At 38.6% G+C, this 22,687-nt stretch overlaps 1 protein-coding gene across 1 annotated transcript in view; it reads left to right on the top strand.

Moving 5' to 3' along the window:
- Positions 1 to 22,687, top strand: part of ankfy1 (ankyrin repeat and FYVE domain containing 1) — a 74,510-nt gene that overhangs the window by 9,405 nt on the left and 42,418 nt on the right. The window contains exons 2-3 of the mRNA XM_034178987.1: positions 9,129 to 9,336; positions 21,576 to 21,694. Coding sequence (XP_034034878.1) covers positions 9,129 to 9,336; positions 21,576 to 21,694 — 327 coding nt within the window. The remainder of the gene's footprint in view (positions 1 to 9,128; positions 9,337 to 21,575; positions 21,695 to 22,687) is intronic.

The raw sequence follows: 22,687 nt of genomic DNA, 5'->3' as shown, positions 1-22,687 counted from the left end.
AAATGGTTTGCATCATGACACACAATGTAGCATAAAATATGCATCAGGATACACCTATATCAGGATACACCTCACAGCACATTGTTGCATCACTGTTTACCGTATTTCTGCAGAAATTTAGTGTTACAAAGTGCTGATTGCGGAGTTTGGCTGGTGGTTAGGATTACTCAAAAAGCTGTTGGCCAATTTCCACCAAACATGTGAAGCGATTGATACAATTAACAAGACGTAGAAACCAGTGAATGTTGGTGTTCCTCATTTTTAAGCTCTTTTGCATTCTTAAATGGGTTTTTTTTCCCATTAATTTCACTCAAACTAATACATTGATCTCAATATCACCTTTCTGTCATACATGTACAGTAACAGTCAAAAGGTAACATTTACTGTGGCTGTGACTGTTGCACTCAATTATATTCATACAGGTGATGTTGAATTTTTCTTTTTGATGTTAGCGAAAATTTTTTACAACTATATGTACAACTAGGGCATATCTGTGTTGCAGTTTTAGGGTTGTTTTGTTTTCATTAGTGGGGCTTTAACAAGTACCTTTGGGATAAATTTTATTTATTTATTTAAGAGTTGAGTTGGGGGGGGGGGGGGGGGGGGGGGTGAGGAAATATCAACCTCACAGTTTCCCAGAATTCAAATGAATTAATGATACTGGACAGAGAAATGTGTCATATCTTCATATTTGGGAATCTAGGAGACAATAAGTTTAGACACCCCACCCCTGGACAAGCGCTGTGATTTGAATGATTGGTATCTGACAAATATTTTTCTGTCACTACCTTAACTGATCACCCGGCAAGTCACTCGAGTGGCCAGTTGGTCCTAAGTTGCTGCTGCAGATTGCCGTCCTTCCTGTTGTTGGGCTGATCAGGTGGTTTGTGAAACACCCCTCATCTCTTCCACATGACCCATAGCCGAGCCAGTAACTGTTTATGAGGGAGGGCAATGTAACGTGCCTCCTCAGCATTCTTTCATCACTAAAACTTTACTGCTTTAAGGAAGGAAATGGGCCCCACTGAAACTCTGTGGACTACTGGCTCAAATGTGAATTGATTTTTGTAACACAAATCTGTGTGGAAAGTCTTATTTCACATAGAAGAAAGGGGAAATGTTCACAAAGATACAAGTATTACAATTTGATCCTTGTTATTGTCAGTTTTTAAGGTCACCACACTTTTTTTTTTATTGATATCGTTCACAAATCATAGGGAAATGTTAATGTGCTTTTTCTGTGAAACATGTATTACATGTTACAACAAGAAATAAACCTTTGTCACAGAAAGATATCTTTGCTCAGCTAGTTCTAGAATCTCTAAAATCAAGCTGATCAATAATCAATCAATCAATCAATCAATCAATCAATTTTTTTATATAGCGCCAAATCACAACAAACAGTTGCCCCAAGGCGCTTCATATTGTAAGGCAAGGCCATACAGTAATTATGTAAAACCCCAACGGTCAAAACGACCCCCTGTGAGCAAGCACTTGGCTACAGTGGGAAGGAAAAACTCCCTTTTAACAGGAAGAAACCTCCAGCAGAACCAGGCTCAGGGAGGGGCAGTCTTCTGCTGGGACTGGTTGGGGCTGAGGGAGAGAACCAGGAAAAAGACATGCTGTGGAGGGGAGCAGAGATCAATCACTAATGATTAAATGCAGAGTGGTGTATACAGAGCAAAAAGAGAAAGAAACAGTGCATCATGGGAACCCCCCAGCAGTCTACGTCTATAGCAGCATAACTAAGGGATGGTTCAGGGTCACCTGATCCAGCCCTAACTATAAGCTTTAGCAAAAAGGAAAGTTTTAAGCCTAATCTTAAAAGTAGAGAGGGTGTCTGTCTCCCTGATCTGAATTGGGAGCTGGTTCCACAGGAGAGGAGCCTGAAAGCTGAAGGCTCTGCCTCCCATTCTACTCTTACAAACCCTAGGAACTACAAGTAAGCCTGCAGTCTGAGAGCGAAGCGCTCTATTGGGGTGATATGGTACTAAGAGGTCCCTAAGATAAGATGGGACCCGATTATTCAAAACCTTATAAGTAAGAAGAAGAATTTTAAATTCTATTCTAGAATCAACAGGAAGCCAATGAAGAGAGGCCAATATGGGTGAGATATGCTCTGTCCTTCTAGTCCCCGTCAGTACTCTAGCTGCAGCATTTTGAATTAACTGAAGGCTTTTTAGGGAACTTTTAGGACAACCTGATAATAATGAATTACAATAGTCCAGCCTAGAGGAAATAAATGCATGAATTAGTTTTTCAGCATCACTCTGAGACAAGACCTTTCTGATTTTAGAGATATTGCGTAAATGCAAAAAAGCAGTCCTACATATTTGTTTAATATGCGCTTTGAATGACATATCCTGATCAAAAATGACTCTAAGATTTCTCACAGTATTACTAGAGGTCAGGGTAATGCCATTCAGAGTAAGGATCTGGTTAGACACCATGTTTCTAAGATTTGTGGGGCCAAGTACAATAACTTCAGTTTTATCTGAGTTTAAAAGCAGGAAATTAGAGGTCATCCATGTCTTTATGTCTGTAAGACAGTCCTGCAGTTTAGCTAATTGGTGTGTGTCCTCTGGCTTCACGGATAGATAAAGCTGGGTATCATCTGCGTAACAATGAAAATTTAAGCAATACCATCTAATAATACTGCCTAAGGGAAGCATGTATAAAGTGAATAAAATTGGTCCTAGCACAGAACCTTGTGGAACTCCATAATTAACTTTAGTCTGTGAAGAAGATTCCCCATTTACATGAACAAATTGTAATCTATTAGACAAATATGATTCAAACCACCGCAGCGCAGTGCCTTTAATACCTATGGCATGCTCTAATCTCTGTATTAAAATTTTATGGTCAACAGTATCAAAAGCAGCACTGAGGTCTAACAGAACAAGCACAGAGATGAGTCCACTGTCCGAGGCCATAAGAAGATCATTTGTAACCTTCACTAATGCTGTTTCTGTACTATGATGAATTCTAAAACCTGACTGAAACTCTTCAAATAGACCATTCCTCTGCAGATGATCAGTTAGCTGTTTTACAACTACCCTTTCAAGAATTTTTGAGAGAAAAGGAAGGTTGGAGATTGGCCTATAATTAGCTAAGATAGCTGGGTCAAGTGATGGCTTTTTAAGTAATGGTTTAATTACTGCCACCTTAAAAGCCTGTGGTACATAGCCAACTAACAAAGATAGATTGATCATATTTAAGATCGAAGCATTAAATAATGGTAGGGCTTCCTTGAGCAGCCTGGTAGGAATGGGGTCTAATAAACATGTTGATGGTTTGGATGAAGTAACTAATGAAAATAACTCAGACAGAACAATCGGAGAGAAAGAGTCTAACCAAATACCGGCATCACTGAAAGCAGCCAAAGATAACGATACGTCTTTGGGATGGTTATGAGTAATTTTTTCTCTAATAGTTAAAATTTTGTTAGCAAAGAAAGTCATGAAGTCATTACTAGTTAAAGTTAATGGAATACTCAGCTCAATAGAGCTCTGACTCTTTGTCAGCCTGGCTACAGTGCTGAAAAGAAACCTGGGGTTGTTCTTATTTTCTTCAATTAGTGATGAGTAGAAAGATGTCCTAGCTTTGCGGAGGGCTTTTTTATAGAGCAACAGACTCTTTTTCCAGGCTAAGTGAAGATCTTCTAAATTAGTGAGACGCCATTTCCTCTCCAACTTACGGGTTATCTGCTTTAAGCTACGAGTTTGTGAGTTATACCACGGAGTCAGGCACTTCTGATTTAAAGCTCTCTTTTTTAGAGGAGCTACAGCATCCAAAGTTGTCTTCAGTGAGGATGTAAAACTATTGACGAGATACTCTATCTCACTTACAGAGTTTAGGTAGCTACTCTGCACTGTGTTGGTATATGGCATTAGAGAACATAAAGAAGGAATCATATCCTTAAACCTAGTTACAGCGCTTTCTGAAAGACTTCTAGTGTAATGAAACTTATTCCCCACTGCTGGGTAGTCCATCAGAGTAAATGTAAATGTTATTAAGAAATGATCAGACAGAAGGGAGTTTTCAGGGAATACTGTTAAGTCTTCTATTTCCATACCATAAGTCAGAACAAGATCTAAGATATGATTAAAGTGGTGGGTGGACTCATTTACTTTTTGAGTAAAGCCAATAGAGTCTAATAATAGATTAAATGCAGTGTTGAGGCTGTCATTCTCAGCATCTGTGTGGATGTTAAAATCGCCCACTATAGTCAGACTCTTAGAAGAAAGAGACCTAATGTTTAATAGACCACATTTAACTGTTTTAGTCTGTGGTGCAGTTGAAGGTGCTATATTATTTTTTTCTTAATAATCAATACTATGTGTAGTCATGTCATTACTGTGATATGGGTAATTCATAAAATGGTGTTTTTTTTTTTTTTTTTTTTATCTTTATTGCATTTTCAAGTTGAAAAGGAGGAGGAAAGAAAAAAAAAGGATGGTTGTCTAGGCTAGTGGTTTTATTCAATTCAGTTTAATTTATTTTATTTATATAGTGTCTAGCGTTGGGACCAGGAGGCAGAGCTGTGGTCTTATACACCTCTCTGCAGCTTCTCTCCCCCTGCCATCCCCTTATTACCCCATCCCCGTAGAGACGGTGCCTGCTCCCAGACCACCAATAACTAGCAAAAATCTATTTAAGCATAAAAATTCAAAAAGAAAAAATAATATAGCACCTTCAATTGCACCACAGACTAAAACAGTTAAATGTGGTCTATTAAACATTAGGTCTCTTTCTTCTAAGTCCCTGTTGGTAAATGATATAATAATTGATCAACGTATTGATTTATTCTGCCTAACAGAAACTTGGTTACAGCAGGATGAATATGTTAGTTTAAATGAGTCAACACCCCCGAGTCACACTAACTGTCAGAATGCTCGTAGCACGGGCCGGGGCGGAGGATTAGCAGCAATCTTCCATTCCAGCTTATTAATTAATCAAAAACCTAGACAGAGCTTTAATTCATTTGAAAGCTTGTCTCTTAGTCTTGTCCATCCAAATTGGAAGTCCCAAAAACCAGTTTTATTTGTTATTATCTATCGTCCACCTGGTCGTTACTGTGAGTTTCTCTGTGAATTTTCAGACCTTTTGTCCGACTTAGTGCTTAGCTCAGATAAGATAATTATAGTGGGCGATTTTAACGTCCATACAGATGCTGAGAATGACAGCCTCAACACTGCATTTAATCTATTATTAGACTCTATCGGCTTTGCTCAAAAAGTAAATGAGTCCACCCACCACTTTAATCATATTTTAGATCTTGTTCTGACTTATGGTATGGAAATAGAAGACTTAACAGTATTCCCTGAAAACTCCCTTTTGTCTGATCATTTTTTAATAACATTTACATTTACCCTGATGGACTACCCTGCAGTGGGGAATAAGTTTCATTACACTAGAAGTCTTTCAGAAAGCGCTGTAACTAGGTTTAAGGATATGATTCCTTCTTTATGTTCTCTAATGTCATATACCAACACAGAGCAGAGTAGCTACCTAAACTCTGTAAGGGAGTTAGAGTATCTTGTCAATAGTTTTACATCCTCATTGAAGACAACTTTGGATGCTGTAGCTCCTCTGAAAAAGAGAGCTTTAAATCAGAAGTGTCTGACTCCGTGGTATAACTCACAAACTCGTAGCTTAAAGCAGATAACCCGTAAGTTGGAGAGGAAATGGCGTCTCACTAATTTAGAAGATCTTCACTTAGCCTGGAAAAAGAGTTTGTTGCTCTATAAGAAAGCCCTTCGTGAAGCTAGGACATCTTTCTACTCATCACTAATTGAAGAAAATAAGAACAACCCCAGGTTTCTTTTCAGCACTGTAGCCAGGCTGACAAAGAGTCAGAGCTCTATTGAGCTGAGTATTCCATTAACTTTAACTAGTAATGACTTCATGACTTTCTTTGCTAACAAAATTTTGACTATTAGAGAAAAAATTACTCAGAACCATCCCAAAGATGTATCGTTATCTTTGGCTGCTTTCAGTGATGCCGGTATTTGGTTAGACTCTTTCTCTCCGATTGTTCTGTCTGAGTTATTTTCATTAGTTACTTCATCCAAACCATCAACATGCTTATTAGACCCCATTCCTGCCAGGCTGCTCAAGGAAGTCCTACCATTATTTAATGCTTCAATCTTAAATATGATCAATCTATCTTTGTTAGTTGGTTATGTACCACAGGCCTTTAAGGTGGCAGTAATTAAACCATTACTTAAAAAGCCATCACTTGACCCAGCTATCTTAGCTAATTATAGGCCAATCTCCAACCTTCCTTTTCTCTCAAAGATTCTTGAGAGGGTAGTTGTAAAACAGCTAACTGATCACCTGCAGAGGAATGGTCTATTTGAAGAGTTTCAGTCAGGTTTTAGAACTCATCATAGTACAGAAACAGCATTAGTGAAGGTTACAAATGATCTTCTTATGGCTTCGGACAGTGGACTTATCTCTGTGCTTGTTCTGTTGGACCTCAGTGCTGCTTTTGATACTGTTGACCATAAAATTTTATTACAGAGATTAGAGAATGTCATAGGTATTAAAGGCATTGCGCTGCGGTGGTTTGAATCATATTTGTCTAATAGATTACAGTTTGTTCATGTAAATGGGGAATCTTCTTCACAGACTAAAGTTAATTATGGAGTTCCACAAGGTTCTGTGCTAGGACCAATTTTATTCACTTTATACATGCTTCCCTTGGGCAGTATTATTAGACGGTATTGCTTAAATTTTCATTGTTACGCAGATGATACCCAGCTTTATCTATCCATGAAGCCAGAGGATACACACCAATTAGCTAAACTGCAGGATTGTCTTACAGACATAAAGACATGGATGACCTCTAATTTCCTGCTTTTAAACTCAGATAAAACTGAAGTTATTGTACTTGGCCCCACAAATCTTAGAAGCATGGTGTCTAACCAGATCGTTACTCTGGATGGCATTTCCCTGATCTCTAGTAATACTGTGAGAAATCTTGGAGTTATTTTTGATCAGGATATGTCATTCAAAGCGCATATTAAACAAATATGTAGGACTGCCTTTTTGCATTTACGCAATATCTCTAAAATCAGAAAGGTCTTGTCTCAGAGTGATGCTGAAAAACTAATTCATGCATTTATTTCCTCTAGGCTGGACTATTGTAATTCATTATTATCAGGTTGTCCTAAAAGTTCCCTAAAAAGCCTTCAGTTGGTTCAGAATGCTGCAGCTAGAGTACTGACGGGGGCTAGCAGGAGAGAGCATATCTCACCCGTGTTGGCCTCCCTTCATTGGCTTCCTGTTAATGCTAGAATAGAATTTAAAATTCTTCTTCTTACTTATAAGGTTTTGAATAATCAGGTCCCATCTTATCTTAGGGACCTCGTAGTACCATATTACCCCATTAGAGCGCTTCGCTCTCAGACTGCAGGCTTACTTGTAGTTCCTAGGGTTTGTAAGAGTAGAATGGGAGGCAGAGCCTTCAGCTTTCAGGCTCCTCTCCTGTGGAACCAGCTCCCAATTCAGATCAGGGAGACAGATACCCTCTCTACTTTTAAGATTAGGCTTAAAACTTTCCTTTTCGCTAAGGCTTATAGTTAGGGCTGGATCGGGTGACCCTGGACCATCCCTTGGTTATGTTGCTTTAGACGTAGACTGTGGGGGGGTTCCCATGATGCACTGTTTCTTTCTCTTTTTGCTCCGTATGCATCACTCTGCATTTAATCATTAGTGATCGATCTCTTTTTCCTGGTTCTTTCCCTCAGCCCCAACCAGTCTCAGCAGAAGACTGCCCCTCCCTGAGCCTGGTTCTGCTGGAGGTTTCTTCCTGTTAAAAGGGAGTTTTTCCTTCCCACTGTGGCCAAGTGCTTGCTCATAGGGGGTCGTTTTGACCGTTGGGGTTTTTCATAATTATTGTATGGCCTTGCCTTGCAATGTGGAGCGCCTTGGGGCAACTGTTTGTTGTGATTTGGCGCTATATAAGAAAAAAGTTGATTGATTGATTGATTGATTACCTACCCCTAGAGCAAAACACACAGATGACAGTGGTAAGGAAAAAGATCCTCTGATGATTTGAGGAAGAAACCTCAAGCAGACCAGACTCAAAGGGGTGACCCTCTGCTTGGCCCATGCTACCGACACAATTGACAATACAAAAATACAGGAAATTTTGGGTTCTCCATCTTTTTACAATGAATATCACCTTAGAAAATATTTGACTTTCCAAGTACAGGTGAGCCCCGTTGACTCGGCTTTACTCGCAGTCAAGTTGTGGACCCTGAAAATTTAGACTACCTGTAAAAGTCGATTTTGATTTGATCATTTTTCGGAGGGATAGTCGGTGCTGATAATTTTGGACTATGATTTCTTCCTTGTCCTTCGGCTGCTGCATGTCAGCGATGAGGGGAGACTATTCTGTGCGGATGATTCCTAATGATTCAAAGTTTTTGGATGTGACTCTTTATATCCTTACTGCTGGTTCTGGTTGGGCAGGAATTTATACACGTGCCTGCCACATGTGTTACTTAAAAATGAACATTTTAAAAAAAGATGAAAACTTAGTTTAAATATAATTTCAGCTTATAAATTTTGTAGTTAGCCTAATGTTTTCTGGTGTGTGTGTGTGTGGACTACTTGTATATTTTTTTATTTTTATTAAAAAAATCTTGTTGACTCAGAATACCACCAGAGGGCCCTCACATACTACCACAGTTTCCAAGCTATGGTTCTAGGCCGTACATTAGTGCAAAAAAGAATGTCTATACAGAGAATCCATGGGTTACATTTGGCAATATGAGTTCTATTTGTCCCAGTATTTTAAGCATTGTTCAGTTCTTAACCTCAAGGAGTGTCAGATTTTCCATACGTCATTTTTGACATATTTAAAAATGTCATATTTTGTCCATGATTACAGTCCAGTCATCCTTTGATAGTGAGTTTACCTGCAGCTACTTCCATGTGGTGGCTTTAAAGGGTAAAGTTTTAAATTGAAACATAAACCTTAAAATGCTTATGACTTTTGATTTGGATGTAAAGGCTTGCAGAGAGTCCTAGCCTGTTTAGAAATAAATCTGACCTACTTGTATTACCCCTGTGTCCATTGATTTGTCTCTTGTCTCCTTTGGTTTAATGTGGGACAGAGGAGGTGGCCAAGCTGCAGAAGCACCTGGCCCTGCTCAGGCAGGAGTATGTGAAGATGCAGCAGAAGCTGGCTGACACAGAGAGGTGCTGTGCCATGCTGGCTGCACAGTCTCCCAGTCAGGGCGCCACCAGCACTTCAGCTGCAGACACTTTTATCAGCCGCCTGCTGGACATCGTGGGCGACCTCTATCAGCAGCAGAATTACAGGTGAGAGCAATGGCTATGAGTTTTGAGATTGTGCTATCCAAACAGTCTGGCAATTTATATGTAGCTGTCAGTGTATGTTTTTTGCACGATGTATACATTTTGCACCCTATTTGTCATGAATGAAAAAAATAATACCATATTCACGTTTTTGACAGCCCCTGGCGAAGTATGACCCCACTCCCTTATTTGAAGAAAGCTTGTTAAATGCCCACCAAAATGATTTTTTTTTAAAGTCTATTCAACACCCACATAAAATAAATTGATTTTATGACCCCACCACATCCAAAAAAAGTGTTTTCACAAAGTTTTTCTTGTCGCTTCCATGGCAAACCTGTGACATCATTAGTTTGCGCTGGTAACATTACGTTGTAATGTGCTCTTATTTTGAAAGTGTTCCAGGTCGGTGGCTAGCTTTGGTAAAGTTATGACCTTTGGGTTTGAGTGCTGGTGTGCAGCGCTTCTGAACACAAGCAGATGATAAATGAGGAAAAAAAACTGCGTTCATATGTTGGCAGTCAACAGCAGTCTGGATGTTCCACTGTTTTCAGTGAGAGACAGGTGGGAAAATAACATCTCCTGTGGCAAAATGGATGTTTTACCTTTAAGGTGTTGAAAAAGTGATGTCAAGAAATGGATTATTTAAGTGCAGTCACCTGCTTTTAAACAGGTAGGAACTTTTTTAAGCGGTCATCTGAGCCTGGCTTTCCAGCTTAAATGTAGTGCTGTGCAAAACATTTCATTGAAGTAAATTATTATATTGACAGCACCTTGTGGCATTGTCCCCCTCCCCCACATTCTGCTGCTGCAGTTGGAATTGTGCTGTGACAGTCTTTCTCCAGCCGACGTGAGAAAGCAGCTTAACATCAACAAGTTCTCTGTCTGATGTCCACTCAAAGTTTTCAGCAAGCACAAAACTTTCTGACAAGCAGTCAAGTAACATGTTTAATGAATGAGAAAAGGATTTATAGACGACAAAACGGACACAAATGGCTGAGTTATTTGTGACTTATTTCATTATTTGTGATTAAATCAGACTTTCTATGGAAATGGGTGGTTCAATAAACATAATATTTTGCTGTGATTGTGCATGCACCCATCCCTCTTCAGGTAGAATTTTGCACAAAACACAGATGGCGCTCAGACGTGCAAATATGGAAATTATACCTACGTACATTTCAAACAGAGGATCCTAGCGTTTTTCCTGGAGATCCCATTTGTGTCTAAGGCCTTGTCCACATGGAAAAACAACTTTCCCTATACAACAGGGCTGTGAAAACTCCGCAGAACCGTGGGATTCTGTGGATTTCATCATGGGGGGGGGGGGGGGGGGGGGTGTTGTACTTTTTAATCGTGATCATCACTGAGTTTTTAAAATGCTTATCGCAAAGTGTTCCCTTTTTTTACGACATTGTGCAAGTTTTACAAGTCCGCAGACACTGATTTGTGTGTTACAGATACAAATCAGTTTCCTTGGATCCGCAGAGTTTTGAGGAGGAAAAATGCCACTCAAAGCGTAGCTGTTACGACAGTTGTCGTAAAGCAGGACTGGTTGGTTGCTGCGGCGACGCTGTGTGGCTCCTGCGCGATGCTTAAGCTATACGTAGCATGTGGACATCCCAAACTTGAAAAGACGGTTTGAAAAAGTGATAAGGGCAAGAATCCATGGACTCGTTGCTGCCTTCATGAACACACCTGAAAGATAAAAGAAACAGGAAAAGCGAACTGTGCCATCAGGAAACACGGTAAGAATTTTTCTCTCTTTGGAAAATAAACATTCTGGCATTTAGGCAAGATTATGTGACTTTTTTCTTTCATTAATCTAGACTTTCTTTCATTGTCCAAAAGATGTGGCTTTGAATGGATTTAGGCTACATGTATTTACACAAGAATATGTGACTTTTTACTATAAGGTGTGTTATTGATATTTTACCATGATTTTACAAATATTCTACAAGCTTTAACTGTGGTTTTTGAAATGCTGTAACAGTCTTTTCAGTCTTCATGAATTTAATGTAGTTTATCCATTCTGAGTTAATGCATAATTTGGCTTACAATTAAAAGGAAAATCATTCCAGGTCCTACTTCTGTCATATTCTGTTATTTCAACATCATCATTGACAGGTCAAATAAAAGGTTGAACATAGGATCATTTAAATATCCACTAATTTTGAGATTTGTTCTTCCAGGAGATGCGGAAATTGTATAATTCGATAAAAATTTAATTCTGGGCCCCCAGACCCCTGCAAATTTTCCTCTGATTTCACAATTTTCATTTCACAGCCCTGATACAATCTTTTTGTGTGTCGTTTTCAAAAAGAGTTCCGTAAACACAGCACCGTTTCAAGAAATACCTCCATCCACACAAAACAGCTGAAACGCTATTGTATATATGCTAGGCCTGTATAACTGTAACACTCCCACAAAAAGTGCAGAAGACGTGGCGCATATGTATAACCATTGTACGGCGCTAATCAGTGTAGCAGCAGAAGTTGAACTTTACAAAGCAGCCCACTGAGTAAATATAAAGTCTTTTAATCTGGGCAGTTGTGTTCTTTCAGCCGGATTCATTGTCACAGCCTGGGGAATACTGTTATCCATATAAGACACCCTTGTTTTTGAAGATATCATTTGGAAATACTTTAATTTCTTATCATGGAAATTGCTTGTGAATAAATAAAGAAGTTCCTCTGTGTTTGTCTGCTCCAGGTGCATTTCTCAGCTTGAGCCAGAGGAAGCCACTGATTTTTTGCTTCACCACTAACTAAATTAACCTATTTTAAAAGCTGAAAGTCTTTTCTGAAGTAATTTTTTTAGTGTCACAACGGTCCCAGCATTCACCACAGCCATCTGTCTCTTCAGCACTCTGGTAGCACCAAAAAAAAATCACATTAAGGAATCCACCAAGACAAAAAAAAAATGTTAACACTCTTAACGCGTCATACATTATGAGTGGCTGAGGTAACAGAGGAAAGGCTAAGACGTTGTTTCAGAAAAGTTCTGTACACGCTGTCAACAGGACACCCTGAACCCGTCTCTGTGTGGACAGAGCTAAGAAAGGCTGTGCCCCCAACTGTGTAAATGCATGAGAACACACACACACACACACTGCAAAAAATAGTGATTCATTCCAGTTAACATGTACATAACTTCCATCAGGACTCCCCCCCCCCCCCCCCTTTTTTTTTTCTCTTTGGATCTTCCAAAGAAAAACCATGAATTTTAAATTACTGTTGATGTGAGGAGAAAAATTTTGAGATAAAATTAGAAAAGGAGGGCATGGTTCTCCTTGTTTTGCACTCAAACAAACCAACATTTCTCTTGAGTGTGTGAAATTTGACCCACTGGGTGCAATGTTGCAAACACAATACTTCTGTGAAGTGAGTAGGGCTGTGTCAGTTTGATGAAATGGACAAAGCTGGTGGGCGTGCTATGATTCAGTATCTCAAGAAAAAGGGAACGTGTCTGGAGATCCTTGAGGACATGGTAATGACAGTAGGGGAGGATACCCTGCCTTATGCTACAATTAAACGCTGATCAGGCAAATTAAAAAATGACAGAATAAGCGTCATAGATGTAGCAAGATCAGGAAGACTCAGAACTGCCACCTCGACATATAGAGTAGTGTTCAGAATAATAATAGTGCTGTGTGGCTGAATGCTATGTGACAATATGCATTTTAAGTTTCAGAACCTGTAATGTGTGTGTGTGTGTGTGTGTGTGTGTTGTCAGCACCACTGCAGGTTAAATTCTGCCACTAAAGGAACACTGAAGTGTCCACCTTTGTGTTCATTGGTCCACATGTGACCCAGCCAACAGCAGTGCCTTCACGGGGAAAATTTAAGCTTCTTGAGTAAGCTTTCGGTCAAGAGAAACTGTCAAAATCCATAATGTACCCCTTCGTTTGATTCTGATCTTTTTTCGTTCTTTTAACTTTGTCATTTTCAAACAGGCAGTTTGTATTCCAAAACATAACCACCTTTGCCCTTTACACCTGCAGTAGTGTTCAGAATAATAATAGTGCTATGTGACTAAAAAGATTAATCCAGGTTTTGAGTATATTTGTTATTGTTACATGGGAAACAAGGTACCAGTAGATTCAGTAGATTCTCACAAATCCAACAAGACCAAACATTCATGATATGTACACTCTTAAGGCTATGAAATTGGGCTATTAGTAAAAAAAGTAGAAAAGGGGGTGTTCACAATAATAGTAGCATCTGCTGTTGACGCTACAAACTGCTTTTTTATCAATCCTGTGAATCACTAAACTAGTATTTAGTTGTATAACCACAGTTTTTCAGGATTTCTTCACATCTGCGAGGCATTAATTTTGTTGGTTTGGAACCAAGATTTTGCTGGTTTACTAGTGTGCTTGGGGTCATTGTCTTGTTGAAACACCCATTTCAAGGGCATGTCCTCTTCAGCATAAGGCAACATGAGCTCTTCAAGTATTTTGACATGTCCAAACTGATCCATGATACCTGGTATGCGATATATAGGCCCAACACCATAGTAGGAGAAACATGCCCATATCATGATGCTTGCACCACCATGCTTCACTGTCTTCACTGTGAACTGTGGCTTGAATTCAGAGTTTGGGGGTCATCTCACAAGCTGTCTGTGGCCCTTGGACCCAAAAAGAACAATTTTACTCTCATCAGTCCACAAAATATTCCTCCATTTCTCTTTAGGCCAGTTGATGTGCTCTTTGGCAAATTGTAACCTCTTCTGCACATGTCTTTTATTTAACAGAGGGACTTTGTGGGGGATTCTTGCAAATAAATTAGCTTCACACAGGCATCTTCTAACTGTCACAGCACTTACAGATAACTCCAGACTGTCTTTGATCATCCTGGAGCTGATCAATGGGTGAGCCTTTGCCATTCTGGTTATTCTTCCGTCCATTTAGATTTTTTTCTGTTTTTTGTGTGTGTGTTTCTGTTTTTTTTGTCCATTTTAAAGCATTGGAGATCATTGTAGATGAACAGCCTATAATTTCTTGCACCTGCGTATAAGTTTTCCCCTCTCCAATCAACTTTTTAATCAAACTACGCTGTTCTTCTGAACAATGTCTTGAACGTCCTATTTTCCTCAGGCTTTCAAAGAGAAAAGCATGTTCAACAGGTGCTGGCTTCATCCTGAAATAGGGGACACCTGATTCATACCTGTTTGTTCCACAAAGTTGACGAACTCCCTGACTGAATGCCACACTACTATTATTGTGAACACCCCTTTTTCTACTTTTTTTTTTTTACTAATAGCCCAATTTCATACCCTTAAGAGTGTGCATATCATGAATGCTTGGTCTTGTTGGATTTGTGAGAATCTGCTGAATCTACTGGTACCTTGTTTCCCATGTAACAATAAGAAATATACTCAAACCCTGGACTCATCTTTTTAGTCACATAGCACTACTACTTAGAGTAAGTGAGCGTCACATTGCCAGTACAGCAGGTATTTCCCAGGAGAGAGTTCATTCGGTTCTGACAGAAGAACTGGGAATAACGACACAAGGCCTCTCCGTATTGCATTCTTTGTGCAGCTGCTCCAAGAGCTTTAAGGTGAAAATGAGGGTTGTCCCGAGCTGCTTGAAATCTTTGGAATGAAGGCAATTTTTTGATGGGTCACTATCAAATAAATTAAAATCGAATGCGTTCCCCCATGCTTTGCTTGATATATGCAACAAACAGCAGCCATCTGATAAATTGTGATCATCCTCACAGCTTTTATTGAATTATTTATAGTTACATGGCAGACTGATTTATTTATTATTATTATTTTTATTTTATTTTTTTTTACACAGTTAAATGTTGACAGTGGACAAAGCTGGTGATGGCCAAGTGGTTCGTGCATTTCGTTTCAGTGTGCAAGGTTCCCGGGTCAAATCCCACTGCCACATTTCTCCATGCAATGTGGAGTTGCATCAGGAAGGGTGTCCAGCGTAAAACCTTTGCCAGTTCAGCATGAAGGCCCACCTCGGTTGTGCTGTGGCGACACTGAGTGAAAATGAGGGAGCAGCCGAAGGGACACTCTAATCCCCAATCTCAAATCTCTTTAGTACCCCTTCCCCTTCCACTTGGCCCTACCCCTACGCCTACCCCTTTAAAACAAGGAGTAAGGTGAAGGGGTATGCCTCTAGCCCTATGAACTGAGACACCCCTCCGCCTTAGGAGGAAAAAAAAACTGCCCGTGTCAAACTGCCACCTTCACTGTTTAACATGGCAACTGAAATGCAACTTGTTGCAGTAGCCTGTTTGCTCTTTTTATTTTCTCGCCTTTCTGCGTAAATGCAAAGAAATAGAAGTCGCAGATTTCTTTGATGCACCGCAGTCATGTCATGTTAATTAATTCAATTAATTTGTAATTTATAGTAATGATTAATAGTATTAATAATTAATTAGTAATTGATTAATGTTAATACCGATAATTAATCAATAATAGTAAATAATATTGTTTGATTAATCATTGATTGATTACTGATTAATTAATTAGTAATTAAAATAATTTATAATAATAATAATTTATTAATTTATATAGCGCCAAATCACAACTAATCGCCTCAAGGCGCTTCACAAACATCATTTAAAAGCAGAATAAAATGAAATTAGATTAAAACACAATAAAAACATTTAAAACATAAATAAGTAAAAAGTAAAATAATAAAAAGAATAAAAAGACATACAATCATATAAAATACTAATGATAAAACAGGAAAACAGTTATTACTGAAATAAATCAACTTTTTTATTTCAGTCTAATTATATGACCAGCACCTGTATGTATGTTTATGGGCTGCATCTAGTTCTGTTAACCTTATATTTCTTTTTCAAATTCTCCCATTTTTTGCATCCAGCCCTATTTCCTTGACAAATAATATCAGTCTATTAGGACGTCAGGTTATGTGTTACACATATACGTGTGTGTATATATTTTGATGAAACTTCTCATTTTCTGCCTGAAAACTTATTTGGAGACGAGTGTGTTCAGGGCTTCCTGTTTGTTTACTAAATACACACGTGTTACAGACCTTGAAATCCAACAGCAGGGATTGATATTATCCAAAGATTTATGAACATACAAATTAACGTGCTTATCTTTTATCATGATTTTCTCCATTGTGAGATATAAAAGTGTCTTATCGTAGCGTTTGTGAGCGCACAAGCAAAGTTACGATATTCTTCAGACCGACAATATACGCAACTTGCATCCAGCAGCATACACGTTGTTGTCATAGACAGCTGCCTGTAAAGTTTTTTGACAAGTTATAACTTTCTAAACAGCGTCATTTGTAATGAAAGCCGCTTCATTTGTGCGGCTCTTTCGGCGCCATGTTTATTTTTTCGGAGACAGTGGTAAGCTCCTCCTACCCCTCCACACGGAGTGTGCATCCAGATTCACTCCAAACGGAGGGGTTTGTAGCCCTTCGCCTTCCCCTCCGCCTCGCTCCAAAAAGAGAATTGAGACACCCCTCTGTCTCTCGTGCCCGCGCAAAACGGAGGGGAAGGGGTAAGGGGAAGGGCCGAGGGGTAGAATTGAGATTCAGCCTAAATGTTAACATTGTTGTTCTATTTTATGTTAAGTATTCTAATGTTCAAATAATAAACCATGTGGTTCCTTCAAACTGACAGCATTGTCACATTGCAAATTGTTATAAATATCAAAATCGGTCAATATGGGTAAAAACCCTAACCCAGATCTAGCAACTCCACTGTGATCTTTGGTGACCATCTAGGAATTGTTATCCCTAGGTTGGGAAACGGGGAGTTGGTAGATTTGCAGTACACATTTACTGCAAAGATGATTTGATGCCCAAACTGAAACAGCAAGAAGCACAAATAAAGTGATACGTAAAATCAGGGGCCCATTCCATGAAGCAAGCTCAGAAAAGCGGCGCTAAATGTGAACACCTGACTTGAATAAGCCAAACAAATGAGATGACGCTAAAGCGGTTCCATAAAGGCCGAGCCACGTTCACGCAATCAAACTAGGTCAAGACAGTTTCAGCCAGTCAGACTAATTGCATGTGCACACCATGCATAAGCCACCTATGAGGTTGAACCCAGATCAACTGGATTCACAATGGGGAAAAATATAAAGAGCGAGCTGCAATGTTTAGTGCCTCAGAGCAGCACTTATAATGGGGACCTATGAGGAATTTAAACATCTAATAAGGAAAAGAGGTAACACAGCAGCAATAAAACTCAGAGAGAAAGGCTGGCATTTACTAAATGCATACGATTAACATACCAATGCATTCTGGGTAAAATCTACTGATAAATAAATGTGTCCTTATTCTGAAGATTGCAATGCTTTATACTACCGCTGTGTGAAGGCATGTGTCAAAAGTGATGGTGGTCTTACTAAATTCTTCACATGATCTGTCGGAACAAGGCAGGGCTGCATGGTCAGTCCCACACTTTTTATCCTCTTTATAAATGAATATATTTCTATGTTACAGGATGTAGAATGTTGTGGCAAACAGATTGACAGTATAACAGACTTGGTATCCTTGCTGTATGCAGATGATCTTGCAAATGTTGAAGATACGGTACGAATGTTAGAGGCGAATCACACAACTAGAATATTTTTAGTAACCAGTATGGTATGAGGGTTAATATGGATAAAACAGAAATCATGGTGTTTAGAAGATGTGTTGTTGTCAATAAATTTGAAAGGTGTTTTTTTTTTTGGAGGTAAAGAAATAGAAATTGTAAATAAATATAAGTATTTGGGAGCTTGGTTCACTCCAAAATTATCTTGGTGGGTGACCAAACAGCATTTATCTCAGCAAGCAAAAAAAGCACGTTTTTCACTCTTAAGGTTTATTTGTATATATAAAGTACATTATCAAGAGGCTTTTTTCTCTTTGATAGAATGGTAGCACCAATTTTATTGTACTACTCAGAAATATGGGGATATGTACGCAGAATGTATAGAACAAGTACATATATATTTTTGTAAACTGTTAAGTTGGTAGTAGTAATCAGGCAGTCCTCGGTGAACTTGGTAGATTTCCTCAAACCATTTGTTATATGAAAAGATGCATACTATATTGGTTGAAACTTGTTAATATGAATAACTCAAGATATCCTTGTAAATGCTATAAAATGCTGTTGGAGTTGGATGGTGCAGGAAGAAAAACATGGGCCAGTCATCTGAAAATACTGTTGAATTCTCTTGGTTTTAATGATGTCTGGAAATTAATAATTAATTAGAACTTTATTTACAATTTAAAAGAAATTTGGAACCAGAAAGGTATTTACTAAATATATGTAATAGTCAATATAGTAGGTGTCTGTTTTTACTGAGATGCTCAGCTCAAAGTCTTGCTATTGAAACTGGAAGATGGAATTTTGTACCAAGGGAGGAAAGGTTATGCATATATTGTAAAATATTCCTTAGTGTTGAGGTTGTTTAGGACAAATATCACTTTATCTTTGTGAGTAAACTGTATTGTAACCTGTGAGAAAAATATCTGCAAAGAGTATTAGAGAACAGCAGCTGGTTTGTTGATCTCATGTCTGTATGTGATACGGAAGATGCATGGTTACTGGGTGTGTATATTTTTGAGGCTTTCAGAGTAAGGAACAATTATCTCTCCTCTACATAATTCTAGAGTATTGTGTATGTATCTGATACGTATACATATGATATAGCTTTTTCTTATGTGCCTCACCATATATACGTATTTATGTTTATTCTTGTGGAACTGTGGGCCAGAAGGCCTTCAATTCCTGAATAAAACTCTTTTTTGACTTAAAAAAAAAAATAAATAAATACTACTGCTGTGGTGAACATGTTGACGTTTCTTAGATCTTGTTAAAATTATGTCCATAGGTGTTTTTGATGTCTAAATTATGAAACAACTTGACACCATAAGAGAGTGGTTGGGTTGTATTATGGGCTTCAAAATGCCGAGCGTCGTGGTGTTGGAGTGATCCCAGAAATTTCTCCTGCATGTTCACAAAAAGCAGATAATGTCATAATAAATTTTTTTCTGGAGTCTGTTTTGTTGCGTGTTTCAACCTTCAAACTAATGTATCACTGAATTAAAAAAAAACAAAACAAAAAAAACTTTTTTTATTCAGTAATACATTAGTTTAAATAACTTAGTGTTTTCAGAGTGTATCACTCCATAAAACAAATTAAAAATTTTTTTAATGGAGTGATATGTCAGACTCCAGAAAAAGCTTTCAATTATTAAGTTGTCAGCATTTTGTGAACAAGCAGGAGAAATTTCTGGGATTGTTCCAATGTCACTACACTCCAACAGTATGAAGCTCGGCATGTTGAAGCCCATAATACTACCCAACCATTCACTTACGGTGTCAATTTGTTTCATAATTTAGACATCAAAACACATAATTTTAACAAGCTCTGAGAAACTTCAACATATTCACCACAGCAGTAGCATAAAGCATTGCAATCTTCAGAATAAGGACACGTTAATTTATCAGTACTTTCTACCCAGAATGCATCACATTGGTCCAACTTAAAGTGCCTTGATTAGAGAGAATGGCAGCATGACGAGCTGAAAAAAATCTGTCACGTGATTCATGGTGCCATCTTGGGTTCAAAATAGTGTTCGCTGTTAATGTGTCTGCATGTAAATCCAGCTATTTTATTTATTTATTTGCTGAAAATGCCAGGTTGTTGTGCATTTGGATGCACAAATAGACACAAGGGCTTCAAGATGTACAGATTCCCTTCAGGTCTGAACAGAAGAAAAATGTGGGAAAATAAAGTCAGCCATGTGGGATATAAGCCGACTTCATCAAAGTTTTGAGAGGTAGGTAAATTTATTGTTCAGTCCCACACTTGCCGATTTGAGTAAAGTGGGACCGGAGTCATTTCTGTGATTAAAAGTCAGACCGTTTATTTTTTCAAACCGTGTTCAGACTGGGACCTGAAGCCTGACGTGCAGCTGTTAAATCAGACACAAAAGGCTGTGATTTGACACGTTTTTGCTTTTAATCCTTCACCTCCCATCATATTATACAGCGCGCACGCAGATAAATGGATCAGAAAAGTCCACACATTTACAGCACAAAGTCAGTAATAGAGGAAATTGTACAGCTTACCTTTGAATTGGAGGTGATGATTGTAGAAAGAAAAGCTTGTTGAGGGTCAAATAAAACATAATCCAGAACTTTAAAATGGTCACACACGTCATTGCATGACACAGAGTTAGAGAGCTGCAGCTGCATAAATCAGGCTTTACATTAATGAAATAAATCATAAATTGTAAATTTGATAGCTTAACTATTTTTATATTTATTTTGATAGCACCTGTACCTGGATGTGTTGCTGTATGTGGTAAATGATTTAAAAAAAAAAATGTTGAAAACGTTAAAGGTTCATTCAGTAGTTAAGCACAGTTGAACCCAAAATGGTGCCATGTTCTGCATTGACACCGCTCTCTAATCAAGACACTCCAGTCCAACTTGGAGTAGTGGCCAGTAATTGTTCACGTTTCGGCATGTGCATTGTTCTTCCATTCCGTTTTATTTATTTAACAGTGAATATGGTTTTGTCTATTTGACTCTTACTTATAGAATTGTTTTTCTTTTCTTATTGCTCCAATAACCCCAGATCAAATTCCTTGTATGTGCAAACTTACTTGGCAATAAATTCAATTCTGATTTTGATTCAAACTCAACTCGGATTGCAAAGCCAGTGACTTCAGACCTACAAAAGATGAACTCAAGCTGCACCGAGTGGCACTTAGCTCTACTCGACTTTTTTTTTTAATGCTATTTTACATACTGTCAAATTAATTCATTAATTAATTAGGATGAATTAACTAATTAATAAGAAAGAAAGCATAAAATGCATGGTACTCTACAGGGTTCAAAGGTGGGTTGCACATTCATGACAAGTTTATGGCAAAAAAATATCTCCCTCTCTGATATTTCCCAGAGTTGACGGGTATGGTGAAGTGGCAACTCGGGCTAAGCCTGGCACTTAGCCTGGTAGCAACCAGACTAGTTCAGAAGTATAAGTTACTTTGGTAACTTAACGAGACTTGACATTAGTGAGATTGCTGGAGTGGAACCCTCGCTTAAAAAGTTGCGACTTGTTAAAATAAGCGGGGATTTGGCTTAGTCACGTTTGCTGGACTACCCCTCAGCTGTGCTGGCGTTGAGAAATTCCTGGTGTCTAGTCCCCGTACTGAGGCAGAAAGAGAATTTCAAAATGCTGTGATTTCAGGTGTGTTGATGAACGTCTTTGTTTTGCAGTGATTTGAAAGTGAAAGTTGCAGGAGAGACGCTCAGCGCCCATAAGTTTGTGTTGGCTGCTCGCAGTGATGTCTGGAGTCTGGCTAACCTGGCCTCCACCTCTGAGCTGGACCTGTCTGGTGAGTGATGCAGTATTTGTTACCCTAATGAAGTTGCAGTCACTATAATCTCACCCTTGCTACACATTAGGGCGATATGACCTAAAATTGATATCAGTGCTTTTTACCTGTCAAAGCAATCAGGACAGAGCATCAGCCCACCTGTTTTTTTTTATGATCTATAGTGAGAGTAGAGAGCAGGTTGAGTCGAACCTAGCGATACGTTCTGGAGAAAAGCGGAATGAAAGCCAGTAGGAGCAAGGCTGAGTACATGTGTGTGAATGAGAGGGAGCCCGCTGGAATAATGCAGTTAGAAGAAGTAGAATTGGTGAGAGTAGATGAGTTTAATTTTTTGGGGTCAGCTGTCCAAAGTAATGGAGAGTGTAGAAAAGAGAGTGCAGGCAGGGTAGAGTGGGTGGAGAAAGGTAGCAGGAGTGATAGAAGAATATCTGCAAGAGTGAAGGGAAAAGTTTACAGGACAGTAGTAAGACCAGCTACCATATGTTGTACAGCTTAGAGACGGTGACATGAGCAAAAAAAAACAAGAGGCAGAGCTGGCGGTGTTGCAATTCTTTTTAGAAGTGACGAGAATGGACAAGATTAGAAATGAACATATCAGAGGGACAACTCAGGTGGGACGGTTTGGAGACAAAATCAGAGAGGTAAGATTGAGATGGTTTGGACATGTGCACAGGAGGGACCCAGGATGTACAGTGCACCTGGAAAGTATTCACATTCGCACTTTTTTCACATTTTGTTGTTACAGCCTTATTCCAAAATGGAATGAAATTCCAAATGAAATTCTAAAATTTTTCCCTCAAAATTCTACACACAATACCCCATAATGACAACGTGAAAAAAGTTTTTACGAGTTTTTTTTTTTCCAAATTTCTTAAAATAAAAAAATTAAGAAATCATATGCACATAAGTATTTACAGCCTTTGCCATGAAGCACAAAATTGAGCTCAGTTGCATCCTGTTTCCACTGATCATCCTTGAGATGTTTCTACAGTT

This window comes from Thalassophryne amazonica, chromosome 9 (assembly GCF_902500255.1).
Source record: "Thalassophryne amazonica chromosome 9, fThaAma1.1, whole genome shotgun sequence".
NCBI classification, from domain to species: domain Eukaryota; kingdom Metazoa; phylum Chordata; class Actinopteri; order Batrachoidiformes; family Batrachoididae; genus Thalassophryne; species Thalassophryne amazonica.
The sequence above is the reverse complement of the archived record's forward strand: the minus strand, read 5'-3'. Positions and strand labels throughout refer to the sequence as shown.